The 13,449-nt window shown below is 43.4% G+C and overlaps 1 protein-coding gene across 1 annotated transcript in view; it reads right to left on the bottom strand.

Moving 5' to 3' along the window:
• The window catches only part of COL6A6 (collagen type VI alpha 6 chain), an 858,285-nt gene that overhangs the window by 264,292 nt on the left and 580,544 nt on the right, over nucleotides 1-13,449 (bottom strand). The window contains exons 21-23 of the mRNA XM_069646627.1: nucleotides 12,403-12,456; nucleotides 8,199-8,231; nucleotides 6,967-7,029 (exon numbers count right to left, since the gene is read on the bottom strand). Of these exons, the coding sequence (XP_069502728.1) occupies nucleotides 6,967-7,029; nucleotides 8,199-8,231; nucleotides 12,403-12,456 (150 nt within the window). The remainder of the gene's footprint in view (nucleotides 1-6,966; nucleotides 7,030-8,198; nucleotides 8,232-12,402; nucleotides 12,457-13,449) is intronic.

A 13,449-nucleotide genomic window follows, 5' to 3' on the forward strand; every position in this document is an offset into this window, starting at 1 on the left:
GAGGACATGACCAAAGGGGGGAATGTAGAGGAGCAGATGTGTGTGTACATCATTGATAGAACCCGCACCCTCACCTCCGACATATTGGACGAAGGACATGAAGACATTTTGGATGACTCCAGGTATCATTGCAGTAATGCATTGGGTGTATTGAAGATGTTATGCACTAAGACAACCGTACCGATTGTACGCTCAACTGAAGTGGTAACAGGAGAATGGCAGAAACCACTGAACACTGAAGAACTGTAAGAAAATCTGACAGGTGCAAAGTGATGTCATAAGCGGAAGACACGATGAAGCACTGAAACAATATGAGGATACTTAAGGAATGAATATGTAACTAAAGAAAAAAGAGTATGCCTACATACAAGTTAGAAGAAATCATATATACACAGAAGATAAGTAACCAGATGTATAGAAAATGTATGTACACAGAACACAAGGTAGATGAGTCACATAGAAGCTTGCTGCAGTAGTAAATATAACATGGGAAAGTTGGCAAGTTGAAAAGACGGACGTCGACTATAATTAATAGTACGCGAAAAGCTTGGAGGTGAGAGTCCAGGACTGCAGAGCTGACAGATGTTGGAAGTGAATTCATGCATGAACAAAGAATAGCTGTTGGCCAAAGATCAAGGATGCCACAGCAAGAAGCAATTTCAGAGTATAAAGGGAGTCAACGAGGATAAGCAATATACGCAGGACATATAAGCGAACATCTGTGAATGGCAAGTATTAAACAATTAAAGATGCAGAAAGCATACGTGAGATGGAACAACAAAGTCTCTAGAGGCCAAAGAGAGTCATGACACCCAGGGTAATTGAATCAAACAGCACTAAATAGAAAGGCGAGATTGACAAAATCATGATCTCTTCACACGTGGTGCAAGACAAGGCCTATTCATACGCTCCAGGCGAAGATAACGATGTACCTTAACTCCCCTTAAAGTTCCAGAGAAGAGAACATTCAGCAATGTCAAGTACAAAGAAGAAGTAATGTGTAATCCAGAATAGGCGTCCCCAGCACCATGAACCCAGGGGAGAACCAAAACAGAACAAACCCACCAAGGGCGAGAGAGGGTTCATGCGAACAAGACCATAGAATCAATCAGTGGAATATACTGCCCACTGTGAGGGAGCTAAATATGGGGATAGATCAGGTCAAGGAACATAGAGAAGTATTCAATCAATCTTTAATAAACACATATTCAATTATCGTACAAATAAAAACAGCATAAAAACACATAATTAATGCTGAACGTATCCAGTTAAAGTGCATATTATTTTACTAAACATCCTAGGATGTAAGCATAAGTGCATTGTGCATAACTTAATTCAAAAATACATAGCATCCATAGACAGCAGAAATCCTCAATTGGTACCCAATCTGTATTTTGTAACAGCCGTATCGAGGCGCAGCTCAAATCAGCTGCTTCCGAGTACAAAGAAGAAGCCTTGGCTGAAGGCTTGGCTGATGAGAGATGGTAGACTAATTGGCCAAGTGGGCAGTACTGTGAAGTTGTTCACTGCACCTGGGTTTTGTTTTGCTTAGGTGCTGCTAACGACCCGAATGCCCAAGGTTGGGTGTGAATGGCAACCAAGGAAAGGGCCTATGTAATCGTGAGAATACATTGTTTCAGGGGCCAATCTGTTGTTGTTATGTTGCTATAATCTGTATTGTACGTAGTTAGAGGGAAGTTCAAGGCATGCCTGCCAGACGAGGGGCAGCCAATGATGTTACTAACACTTATAGAAACTTTAAGTAGATATGTTCCCTTAACCAATCCCTCCACCTGATAGGTTTATTTGCCACATAGGATGACGTCATAGCTGACACACAACAAGGTATAAAGCCTATGTGTAACTGAAATATGATTGAGAGTGTGTGGACTACGATTTGTTGTTCGCCAGGTTTCCCTACTTTGTTTAACAGATAATAAAGTAGTAATTTGCCATATTCCTTGAGTATGTCCGGTTATTTGGGTCCGAGATCATTTAATATGGTAATCCCATTCTGCGCATAAGAACCCGGCAAAGGTGCTACTGCACATGTTCAAGCAATTTTGCCTAGGGAAACCCGCTGCCTTGGCAAGGCCTAATCCTGAGAGAGGTAGGGTCATGCAAGGGCACTATCAGTATTCATGTACCTGATGAAACCTTTCATGAGCACTTATCAATGAAAGGTCTGAGTAAATCAGGAGAACAAAATGAAAAATACGGTACATATGTGCTTTCAGTTCGACATTGTGTGTTAGCGGAAGGGATGTTATGGGGTTGGATCATTAGGGTGAGTCCTTTCCAGGTGGCACTGAACAAGGGCTACTAGGAAAAGATAAGCAGAGAAGTCACTGTAAGGGTGTAGAAGGAGGAGACTGACACAAAGGTGGCATGATTTTGGTTATAGAGACTTTTATTGCTTGGCTAGAAAACCTCACTGTCCCTATTTCTATGGGGGGTTTCCCTGACTCAAACTAAAACTAAAGGAATTGTCAGAACGTCCGTCAAATCCTGCGTCAAATCCTACTCTAACCCTCAGACTATAACTAAAGAGTAAACTAGCAAACAGTTCAGCATCCAGGAGAATGGTCCCCTTCTCCTGGTTCTTTAACAGTGTCCCACAATTGTTCTTCATCAATAGAAAAGGGGGATGACTCTCTTACGCTGGCTCATGGCTTTCATCCAGTCTTTTATTCAATGCCCAGGAGAATTACTACATTCTCCTGGGATGCACTTTTTTATTTCCAAATACAACCAGGGGGAGTGACTCCCTTCCCCGGGTGTTACTTTATACAATCCAACACAAGCCTAGGGGGACTGTCTTCCTTCCCTTGGTGTTGCTTTATGTAATCCAACACAAGGCTAGAGGGAATGTTTCCCTTCCCCTGGTGACTCCAACCCAAATTCTTGCCCATTATCAGGAGAATGACTCCCTTCTCCTGATATTGCTTGTTTCAGTTCCCAAATATGATCTGGGAGGATAGCTTCTTACTTTGGCTTCTCTTTAGGGTTTTTGACTCTTCCCTGATGGTCAGTGGTCTTCCCATTGAGACAAGCAGGAGTTCCTCGGATGCCCTCTTGGCATTCCTTGGGGTCCCAGACCCTTCTGTTGATCAGTGGTCTCCTGACTTGGACGAGGAGGAGGTGCTCTGATGTCCTCTTGGTTTTCTTTAGGGTCCCAGACCCTTCTCTGGTGGCCAGTGGTCTCCCCACTGAGATGAGGGGGAGTACCTCGGATGCCCTTTGGCTTTATTTTGGGACCCAGACCCTTCTCTGGTGGTCAGTGGTTTCTCCACTGAGAAGAGGAGGAGCTCCTTGGATGCACTATATCTTCTCCACAGGGTCCCAGACCATCTTTGGCCATTCTCTGGACCGTGCAACCTTTGTGGTAGGCTTTAGGGATCTTTTTCTCCCTGTGTCCCTGCCGGGCCTTCAGGGAACTCCTTGTACGGTGGTAGCTCTTCCTGGGACTGTAGTCCGTGTTTTCGGGCTGCCTCCTGTGGTTGTCTGCTTTGGCTCCTTGCAGTGTCGGTACTGTTGAGGGACTGCATGGTCCACCTCTCCCTGGTGGTCATACCACTGCCTCACCTGAACACTGCTGGGCCCACCAACGTCAGGCTTTGGAGAGCTGCCTTCTGCTTTACACCAGCATCTTATGCTCTCCGGTCTTTGCCGTGCAACTGCTCCACAGCCAAACAGCTTCCTTCCCGGCTGCATGCTCTGGGGCTGGCTTGACAATGTGCTTTGTCCTTCTTTGGTTTTTAAACTTGGTTGATGTCCATTCCCTCGTGGAAGGCTAGAATGCTGTTCCCAGTTCCACAGATCTATCTTCATGCCTCGCATCCTACTCGTGTCAGTACTTGAGAAAAAGGTATTCGTTATGTTATTCATCCTCTTCTTCTCAATACTTTCAAAAGGACCTGTCTTGGAGTGGGTACTATAACATAGTTTTATGTTAAATAGGGGGTTGTGGGGTGGTGGGACCAGTGCAGTGACTGTGTAATTTGATACTGGGGATTTGACTATAGAACCTCTACCCTAGGTGGTTGTCCTTGTCCCAGTAGGGGAGTTCCTCCCCATGAGGTCCTCCTTCATTATACCACCCCTAGGGGGACTATTGAGTAGCAGCCTTACCTCCATAGCCTCATGAGAAGGGGTTCCCCCTGGGGAGAAGTGACGACAACTAGTAATTTGTCACATCACTTACCAGTGGACCATTGCCAACAATGCTTAGATGGACTATATGCTGGCTAGCAGGGCTAATAGGCTTAATGAAGGTCCTCAAGTTATTTTCTGGATATTTCCTCTTCTGCATCGCCCCGCAGTAGCCTCCTCATTCCTACGCTCCTCCATGATTGAAGTCTGCTTGTATGTTCCGGGATGTCTAGTGTCTTTGGTGTTTGGAAAGGTTGATGGATGTTTTGTAATATGTTTGGTTAGAATAACTTCCTCCGGCTCATACATTAGCCAGTAACATGAACTTGTTGGGAGAATTCTGATTGTTGTTAGTGGAGATGCACTGAAGGAATATTGAATTTTACTGATTCATATTTTTCATATTCCCTGTGGTAAATCTTGACCGATTTTCCATGTGTCTCTTAGGAGAGGTGTTCATCTGGGGTCACTGTCGGAGGCATACCTGCGACTAACAGTATAAAAGCAGCATTTGGGCAGCAGGCTACTGGCGGTACACAGAAGACACTCAATGGATCCAAGGCTACTACAATGGATGGCAGGGATACCTAAAATCTGCTGTGGAGTACCGCAGAAAGCAAAGCACAGTGAGAGGCAAGATGTGTGAAGCTGCCCCACCACAGCAGCTGATTTTACCTGAAGACTGCTTGCCCCTAATGAACATCTATGAACATAGACTCAAGCAACATTTCTTAAACTCACTGCAATGGAGTAGCATGAGGAACAGTTTTTGTTAATGCAGGATGGCAGGTCTAATCAATGTCATATAAGAGAGATTAACTGTTAGTCTATGAGCGCTGATATGTGTGCATGTCTCTTTCCCTGATGGCAAGGTTTCCCACTTTGCCCTGTGCTGGTTTTTCAATGGTGAAACTTCTCATGCATCTAGCCTGTGTTGATGGCTGGACGTTTCTTCAAAAGCTGTGTCTATATTTTGAATGTATGGATCCCTTCTCATTCTCACATTTGTGTTGTTCCTTCTTCAAATCATAACACATTGGTAACCTAAGAATTCTGTTTCTTGAAATCAGGGTGTTTACTGACCCTCCACAGTGTCACTATACATTTATTTGAATACTTGTGGAAAAGCCTGTTTTCATGCGCTAATGTGCGTATTTTAACGGATTTTAAATAATTTATGTTAATAGAAAAAAATAAATTTGAAAGGATCTTGCTCCTTTTACGTGGAGGAGTAGTAACCGTAAACAAAATCTCAAGAATCTGTTGAAAGTTCAACATAGTATATACGTCCAACTGTTGTATCTGCTCCTCATTGTCTTGGATTTCGCTTATGGGTTTTGGACTCAAATATATAATATTGAGGGATGTCAGAGTAATACAATTTACGTTCAGTATGATTCGAAATAGATATGAGATCATAAAATAAAGTAAATTGAAGTCAAATAAAGTTTAAAATGTACAAGAAGAATATTATTGATATAATAATGCATAGCAAGAAATATTAAAATGAATAATTACATAATATAAACCCATTGAAAAAAGTTATTAATTTTGTTAGAGAAATAATGCTTAATCAAATGAATTTCTGTTTATATGCTTTTTTAATGTATATATTTTCTTAGTGTACACAACTCAAAGTATGCTGTTAAAGTAGTATCTCTGTCTTGGGCCTTTTATGCAGCTAATCATATGTTTTCATTGTTGAAATACATAGAAAAGGGAGAAGGCACAAGGAAGAAGTGATAAAGTTAGAAAGAGGAACAAAGAGCATGTGAATACAGACAGAAAGGGGGAACAGATAAGGAGTGTATCCATGACCAAATTTGAACAGTGGACATTTTAAGAGATTGTAGTTGAATAGAGTAATCTAAACTGGGGGTAGGGCACAGAGTAATTCACAGTGTGCCTTTGAATTAATTTTAACATTTGTCTACTCAAGGCACCTTGCATTTTACTATCGCTGATGGTTTACACTGCTTAGGAATTCCTTCTTTTATTCTTAGATCAAATGTCAACTGAAATCCAACAAACACAATGTGGTGTATCATGTCTGTCTTATATCTCACATTTGTTATTAATTGATCCAGTTATTTTAATTGGTATAGCACATGCTTTATAGTGTTCATAAACAATTAATATATATCACCACTTTCTTAAACCAGTAGTGCAAGCTGAAAAATGTATTATGTTCAAAAGATAAAAAATGACACACCAGAGTAATGGGTTATGCCAATCATTTTTATGAGCTATACTCCAACATGTATCAGTCCTTGTGTATGATAGGTGGACTTTCTTCATGAGATAAAACCTAATTAAAAAGGTGGAATGCACCCCATAGTTGAAAGCTACCAATCTATATTGTTATGTTGTATATGGCCCTTCTGCATCATTATTTCCATCCACTGCACAGTCCCTTATGGATCAGCACCACACCACAGTGCATGAGGGGAGTATATATATATATACAACATAAACAATATTTTTAAAAAAACCTCCTTTCAACCCACAGCAACCGAAAAAAAAGGAAATAAATATCCGGCATAGAAGATGTATTCCATATTCCTCCCCCAGAATGTTACAGTAGGAGGATAAAAATTTTGTAAAGGAAAATAGTTGCTGAAGCCATACACAACAAGAAGTTAGGCAATCTTCAGAGAATATGCATCTCAATCAATTTGTGGATAACAAACAATCAGCATTTTAAACTAAGAATATTTAATTATGGGGTGTGTTATATGTAAACACAAACTCCACTAGCGACACAATGATGAAGACTTGCATGCAAAAATGTGAGTGATAATAGTCAAAACGTACCTCTGGTCCTGGAAATCCCTGTGCTCCTGGATCACCAACAAGACCGGGCATTCCATTTTCTCCCTATGCCAGAGCAACACAGAAAAACTATAAAAAGGGGTAGCTCACATTCAGGGGCAGGGGCAGAAGAAGGGATAGCAGGTGGAGGACTAGCCCGGAAAAAGATGGCATTGGTGAGATGACAAAAATATGTTTTGGATAACCCACTTAATCATTTTGTAGATATAGCATAGGTTCAGATTTACTGAAGAAACGTTGACATGGTTCCTCACCACAAAACAGGAAAGAAGGGGGGAAACTGGCAACTACAGATAGCTCACTGAGCATTCATTCATGGTTAAAATGATGGAAGCATTGCTAGGTGAAAGGAAAGGATGTCACACTCACTATCTTGAAGACAGTGGATTAAAGGGAGCCAGGAGCATCGATTGAGTAAGGTCAGATCACATCAGTAAATTGCCTTCTCTGACTTCGAAATACATTGGATTAAGGGAGATTAATGGAGGTAGTCTTCATAGGTTTGGAAGAGGTGTTACAGTGGAAGAGAAGAGAAAAGGCAAATGAACCATGCAGGCAGAATGTGTTGGGTTAATGATCCCTACACAAAAGGATTAATGATTAATGTGTGCAGTAATGACCACATGTAATCATTGTCACATGCAGTAATTACCGATCACAATTGAGTTCTATGGGATACCAGAATGGGGAATAACATAATGGTCCACATGACTTAGGATCATGCGGACCCCTGAAATTACAGTATGTTTACCGCATGCAGTAACAGTATTATCATTTGGCAGAAATGGAGACAGATTTGTAATTACGGCTAAAGACCTATCCCCTGTCACTAGTCTAGGACACAGCACCTTCATTAACTGTACAATAAAGAGGTACTAGGTAAGAGTACAGATCACATGGGTGTAATTTTAGGGGGGACAAGAGTATTCCCCCACCAACTTTTGTGGCACACCATTTTGTCCCACTCATTTGACAGGGGCCCCTTTCATTTAGATGTCATGTCCCCCCAACATTTTCAGCAAAGTTACTCCACTGACAGATCACCAAAGCGTTAAGAGCATACTTTCACGTGGTATTTTGAACACCCATTTCAACGTTTGCTGAATGACAAAGGGAACCTAACATTAAAACGATTTCTATGTAAAATTTAGTTTCGAAATTGCACAAGTTTTCAACATCAGCATACACATTGATATCAAATGCATGCACAGTACCTGTGGGCCCGGGAGTCCCTTCAGACTTTTCACCTTTTGAAAATAAAATAACAACAAGTTTATGCCAAGTGACAGCATTGATAACAAAACTCTCAGGGGCAAATTCATGAAAATCATTGTGATTTTGGTGTGAAGTATGTGACGCGTAACTTACTCCTATGTCACATATAAATCAGGTGTACTTTACTATGTTTGGAAAGTGCATGTAAGTTGCACGTGATGCACAAATATGGCTCACCTATACCCACAGAGAGTTGGAGGTGGATGAGTGGAGAGCTCAAGAAGGAAAATATTTAGGAAGATAAAGTTGGAGGTGGTGTGGTCCCAGGCCCCAGAAAGCCTTGTGGGCGATGCAAAGGGTCTTGAACTGTATCCTTGAAGCCACAGGGAGCCAGTGACGAGATTTCAGAGCTGAAGAGATACGATCACTGGGCTTGAGACCAAGGATAAGTCTCGTAGTTCTATTCTGGATATGTTGTAAAGGTCGAAGAGTAGAGAAAGGCAGATTTAGAAAGAGGCTGTTGCAATAGTCCAGCCTCGAGAGGACCAGGTCTATGGAGAGTGTGAGCTTCTGGGGGAAAGTGAGAAAAGAGAGAATACCTCTGAGGAGGTGCAGCTGATAGTGTGACTTCTTAGAGACGACAGAAGGAGAGGGTGGAGTCGTAGATGACACCAAGGTTCTCAGCCTAACACGAAGGAGCAGGAAGAGGGCCCAGGGTGGGTGAGCGAGAGAGTGGAAAAGAAGGAGCAGGTCTTCCGATGAGGAGAATCTCAGTCTTACTGGCATTAAGGCAGAGATCATTGTACACCTTTCCTGAATTGCAGCCAGACAGTCTGGTTTGGGAGAAGGAGCAGAGGTGGCTGAGGAGAGCTGAGTGTCATCCACATAACACTGAAAATTAGAGCAGAAATCAACAGTGCAGTGGACAAGAAGTGCCAGATAGTGGTTGAAAAGCCAGGTAGAAAGGTTAGACCCCTGGGGAACACCACAAGTAGAGAGGGAGATTGAAGAGAGGAATTACCCCAGTTGCACCTGGGAGGGTTGGTCAGTGAGAAAGAAGGTCAACCAGGCCAGGGCCTTACCAGTGATATCCAGGTTGTCTCTGAGGCAACTGAGCAGGATGGTATGGTTGATGGTGTCATCGGCGGATGATAGATCGAGGAGAACGAGGACAGAAGGAAGATTAGAGTCAAGATTAGAAAGCAAGTCTTCACGGGTGTTAAGGAGAGCAGTTACCATGCTTCTGGCAGCTCTTAAGCCAGACTGGTGGTCGTGGAGACAACCGCCAGATTCAGTATGCAACAGGAGAGATAGAGACTGCAACAGGATTGGCCAGCTTCTTGCAGATTTTGAAAAGTTTGTCTGAGTTGTTAGATCCTGCAGAGATGCAGGTTTGGATGTAGGCTCTCTTCTTTGAGAGGACAGAGGGTCTGCACTGCCTTTGGAGCAGGCGGCAGGCCAGTTTGTCAGAGGGTGCGCCTGATGCCCTCCAATTCCTCTCAGCCACCCTACACTTGCGTTTAAGGGTGGTGAGGTTGGAATTGTACAAAGAGTTCCACTTGGTTGTGTGCTTCAAATGGATCCTCATGACAGGGGCATAGATGTCAAGAGTGTTAGAGATAGAAAGATGAAGGTTAGAGAGGGCTGTGTGAGTCAGCCAAAGGTGTAGGAGTAGGAGAGAAGGTAGCAGCGAATGCCTCAAGTGACACGCGCATCATGGGTCGGATGACCAAGAAGGTAGGTGCCAGAGCTGGGGTCGGCTTGACCTGAGGGGTACGAGAGAGAGAGGTGGGAGGAAAAGAGAATGTGTCACTCCGAGAGAGAGGAGTGTTGAGAGGGTTAGAGAGGAGGAGGTCTGAGGCGATCAGAACATCCAGGGTGTGCCCTGCAGAGTAAGTCGAGCCACAGGGAAGAACAGGGAGAGAGAGAGAGAGAGAGAGAGAGAGAGAGAGAGAGTCGCGGAGGTTGCGAAAGAGCTTTGAACAGGGGCTAGTAGCATCCAGGTGGATGTTCAGGTCTCCGAGGAGGAGGGAGGAGACAAGGTCATTCCACCCAGGGAGGAAGAGGGCGACCTGGCCAGGCAGCCTGTAGATAGTGGCCACAGTGAGAGAGAGGCCAGGAGAGATACAGAGACAGCAGACCAGGCATTCAAAGGATGTGTAGTCCTGCGTTGGAATGACAGAAGCAGGGATCCACTCCAACAAAATCATGGCTACACCCCCACCGGGACGGTTGGCTCTGAGTTCGGAGAGGATCTTGTAGCCATCAGGAAGGAGAGTGTCATAACTTGTGACAGAGATGGCCATGAAACAAGTCTCGGTGAGACAGAGTGCATCCAAATCAAGCTCTTCTAGGAGATGGCAGATGTCAGAAGAATGTTTGACAGCGGGGCGTGAGTTGAGAGTTGTGATGTGTAACAGGTTGGCACCTTTGAAGGACTTCCGTGGAGTGATATAGGCCATAGGTACTCCCTGAGGAAGTGTTGGAGGTGCCCGAGGATGGGCCGAGAAGGAAGGAAGAGATGGCAGGGTAGTCAGAGAGGAAGAAGAGAGGGCCAGATAGTTGGCGGAGGAAGGCGGCAACAGGGTGGCCAAAGAAGCAGCAGAGGGTGCCAGAGAGGGGTAAGTAGAGATAGCAGAAGAAGCAAAAAAGTTGATAAGGCGCGGGAAGCGTCAATCAAATAGGTGAAAATTGGCCTGAAGGCCCTGGACCAAGACAGTGCCATTTAAGTAGACATTGATGGTGGTCTTAGAGGAGTGGAAGGGGGCCAGAAGGGCCTCCCACCAGGTGCCACCATTAATGGTACAAGAGAAAAAAGGAGACCATATGAGTGCTCCATAGGCTTGGAGAGGGAACGACAAAGAGGAGGTTGGTAAGGGTATGTCTGGAGGAAACACTGGTGTAGGTATCAGCGGCAGGGAGGCCTGGGTTGGAGACCAGGATGTCCCTTTTTAGCTGCTTCCTGCCAGACTTAGAGAGAGGGATAGGATAGCTGATAGAATAGCAGTTAGTGAAGATAGGTGAGAAAGAGAGCATCATAGAGGGTGCAGGGCGGAAAGAGGGGGTGCTGGAAGGGCAAAGGGCCCCAGCAGGCAGTGGGGCGAAGCGCAGACGGCAACTTTAAAGTCTTATGCATACACGTAAAATGACATTTGTGTGGGCATATACCTCTTTCCCAGTCCGACACCCCCTTCTAACAGCTGCAATTCCCTAACACGCTCTTAGGTACAACCATGTTTGCAGTTCTTGGAGTACTTAACACATGCATAGGTTATGTGTAACTTCCAACATATATGCCACTAGTAAAGAATTCAATATCTTTGAGAATCACTTGTAAGTCCTTTGATTTAGAATTCAGAGTAACTTACTCGTGAGTGAGGTAATACTTTTTTGTACAAGCTTGCTTGCTCCAGGAGAAATGTTTGTGTCTCAGCCCCACAGATGTGGTTATAAGCTTCCTTACAAAATGATATTCATGTGACAATGAGCTTAACTAGCAACTGACATGTATGTTTTGATGATATTCAATAAAAAGACATACATGAACTGATACGCTTCAACATCCTGTGATAAACATATGTTGATGAGCTTCAGTTACAATTGATAAACATCTGTTAAGCTTCAGTACCAAGAGATGTGCAAGTGTTGAGGAGCTTCACTAAGAACTGTTCAGGAACTTCAGTATCAAGAGACATGAATGTGTTCATGAGCTCCAATAAAAGTGAACAACATCTGTTGAGGAGCTGTAATATCAAGTGACATATGTGTTGCCACCAAGTGGCATACATGTATCCATGTGCTTCAATACCAGCTAACTTTGATCCGTTGATGAGGTTGAATGCACAGACCAATACACCTGCTGATGAAGTGTTAAGTGCCATCTAAGTGTTGCTGAACTTTCATATCAAGTGTCACTCATGTGCTAATAAGCTTGAATATCAGGCAACATGCATGTACATGCTTGTGTTGATGAGTCAACAGGAAGTGATATACATGTGTTGATGAGCTTTGAAATCAAGTGACATACATGTGATGATTGGGCTCAAGTGACAAATGTGTGTGGTTTCTAGCTTCCATGCCACATATTGCCCTTGTGTTGGTGAGCTCACACACATGTGAGCCTACATACATGTGATGCCATTGGCTTTCTAGTTTGGGAGCTCATTGATATATTGACATATCTTATAACCATATTATTCTTACTCGTTTTCCTCTTCCTCCTGCTGCTCCAGGTAACCCGACCGGCCCGTCATCTCCCTGTGGATAACAAGCACATTTGTATTTGTATTTTGTTTATTTATATAGCGCTCCGGGCCCAATGGCATCTGGGCGCATATCTTAGGAGGTAAAGTTACGATTACATACATGGAGAAATAGATAACTCTACCAGCTTACAGTAAGCATGTGGGTAGAGCTACGATATGACAATAATATATACAATATAAAATATGAGATACTAATAGTCATGTTCAGGCAGGAAGGAAATACAAACAGTTCCTCTAACAAGTATAGCATGAAAATATAGGGGGGTCACACGCAAATATAGGAGGTTCACAGTAAGATAAGTTATCTACGTACAAGAGATATAAGCAAAGTGTAATATAAGCGTTATATACACGTAAACTATACAGCAAAATGCAAGAGTGGGTGACATAGTGGCATTATCCGTAGTATAACGTTTTGTGCTGACAGCCACACTTTGGTTTTGTTCTTAAAAGCATGGAAGGAAGGCTCAGCTCTGATAGCATTAGGAAGGGCATTGCAAAGCTTAGAGGCCAAGACAGGGAAGCTAGCACCGCTAGCTTTTTGAAGTTTAAACCTAGGGAGGAATAGACTATGAGCTTGGGCCACTCTCATGGGCCGAGTGGAAGTGTGAGGTGTGAGTCGGTTAGCTAAGTAAACAGGTGCCTGGTTGGTCAGGCACTTGTGAGTCAGGGCAAGTGTTTTCAAGGAGATTCTATGCTTAATAGGAAGCCAATGTAGATTACGTTTGTAGTTGGAGATGTGGTGGTTTCTAGGTATGTTTAATGCTGCTCTAATGGCATTGTTCTGAATGACTTGCAGTTTGTTAAGGTTAGATTGACTAGTCCCAATGTAAAGGGTGCTACAATAGTCTATCTTGGACATGACGAGTGTTCTAGCCAGGATGGTACAGTTTGGAGTGGTCAGGAATGGTCTACAAGCAGTAATAAGTTTGCATGTATAGGCAGAAGCTGAACTGACAGAATTGGTTTGTCTGCACAATGAAAG

The sequence above is a fragment of the Ambystoma mexicanum genome, chromosome 2q, assembly GCF_040938575.1.
Source record: "Ambystoma mexicanum isolate Mex_15411 chromosome 2q, UKY_AmexF1_1, whole genome shotgun sequence".
Taxonomy (NCBI): Eukaryota; Metazoa; Chordata; class Amphibia; order Caudata; family Ambystomatidae; genus Ambystoma; species Ambystoma mexicanum.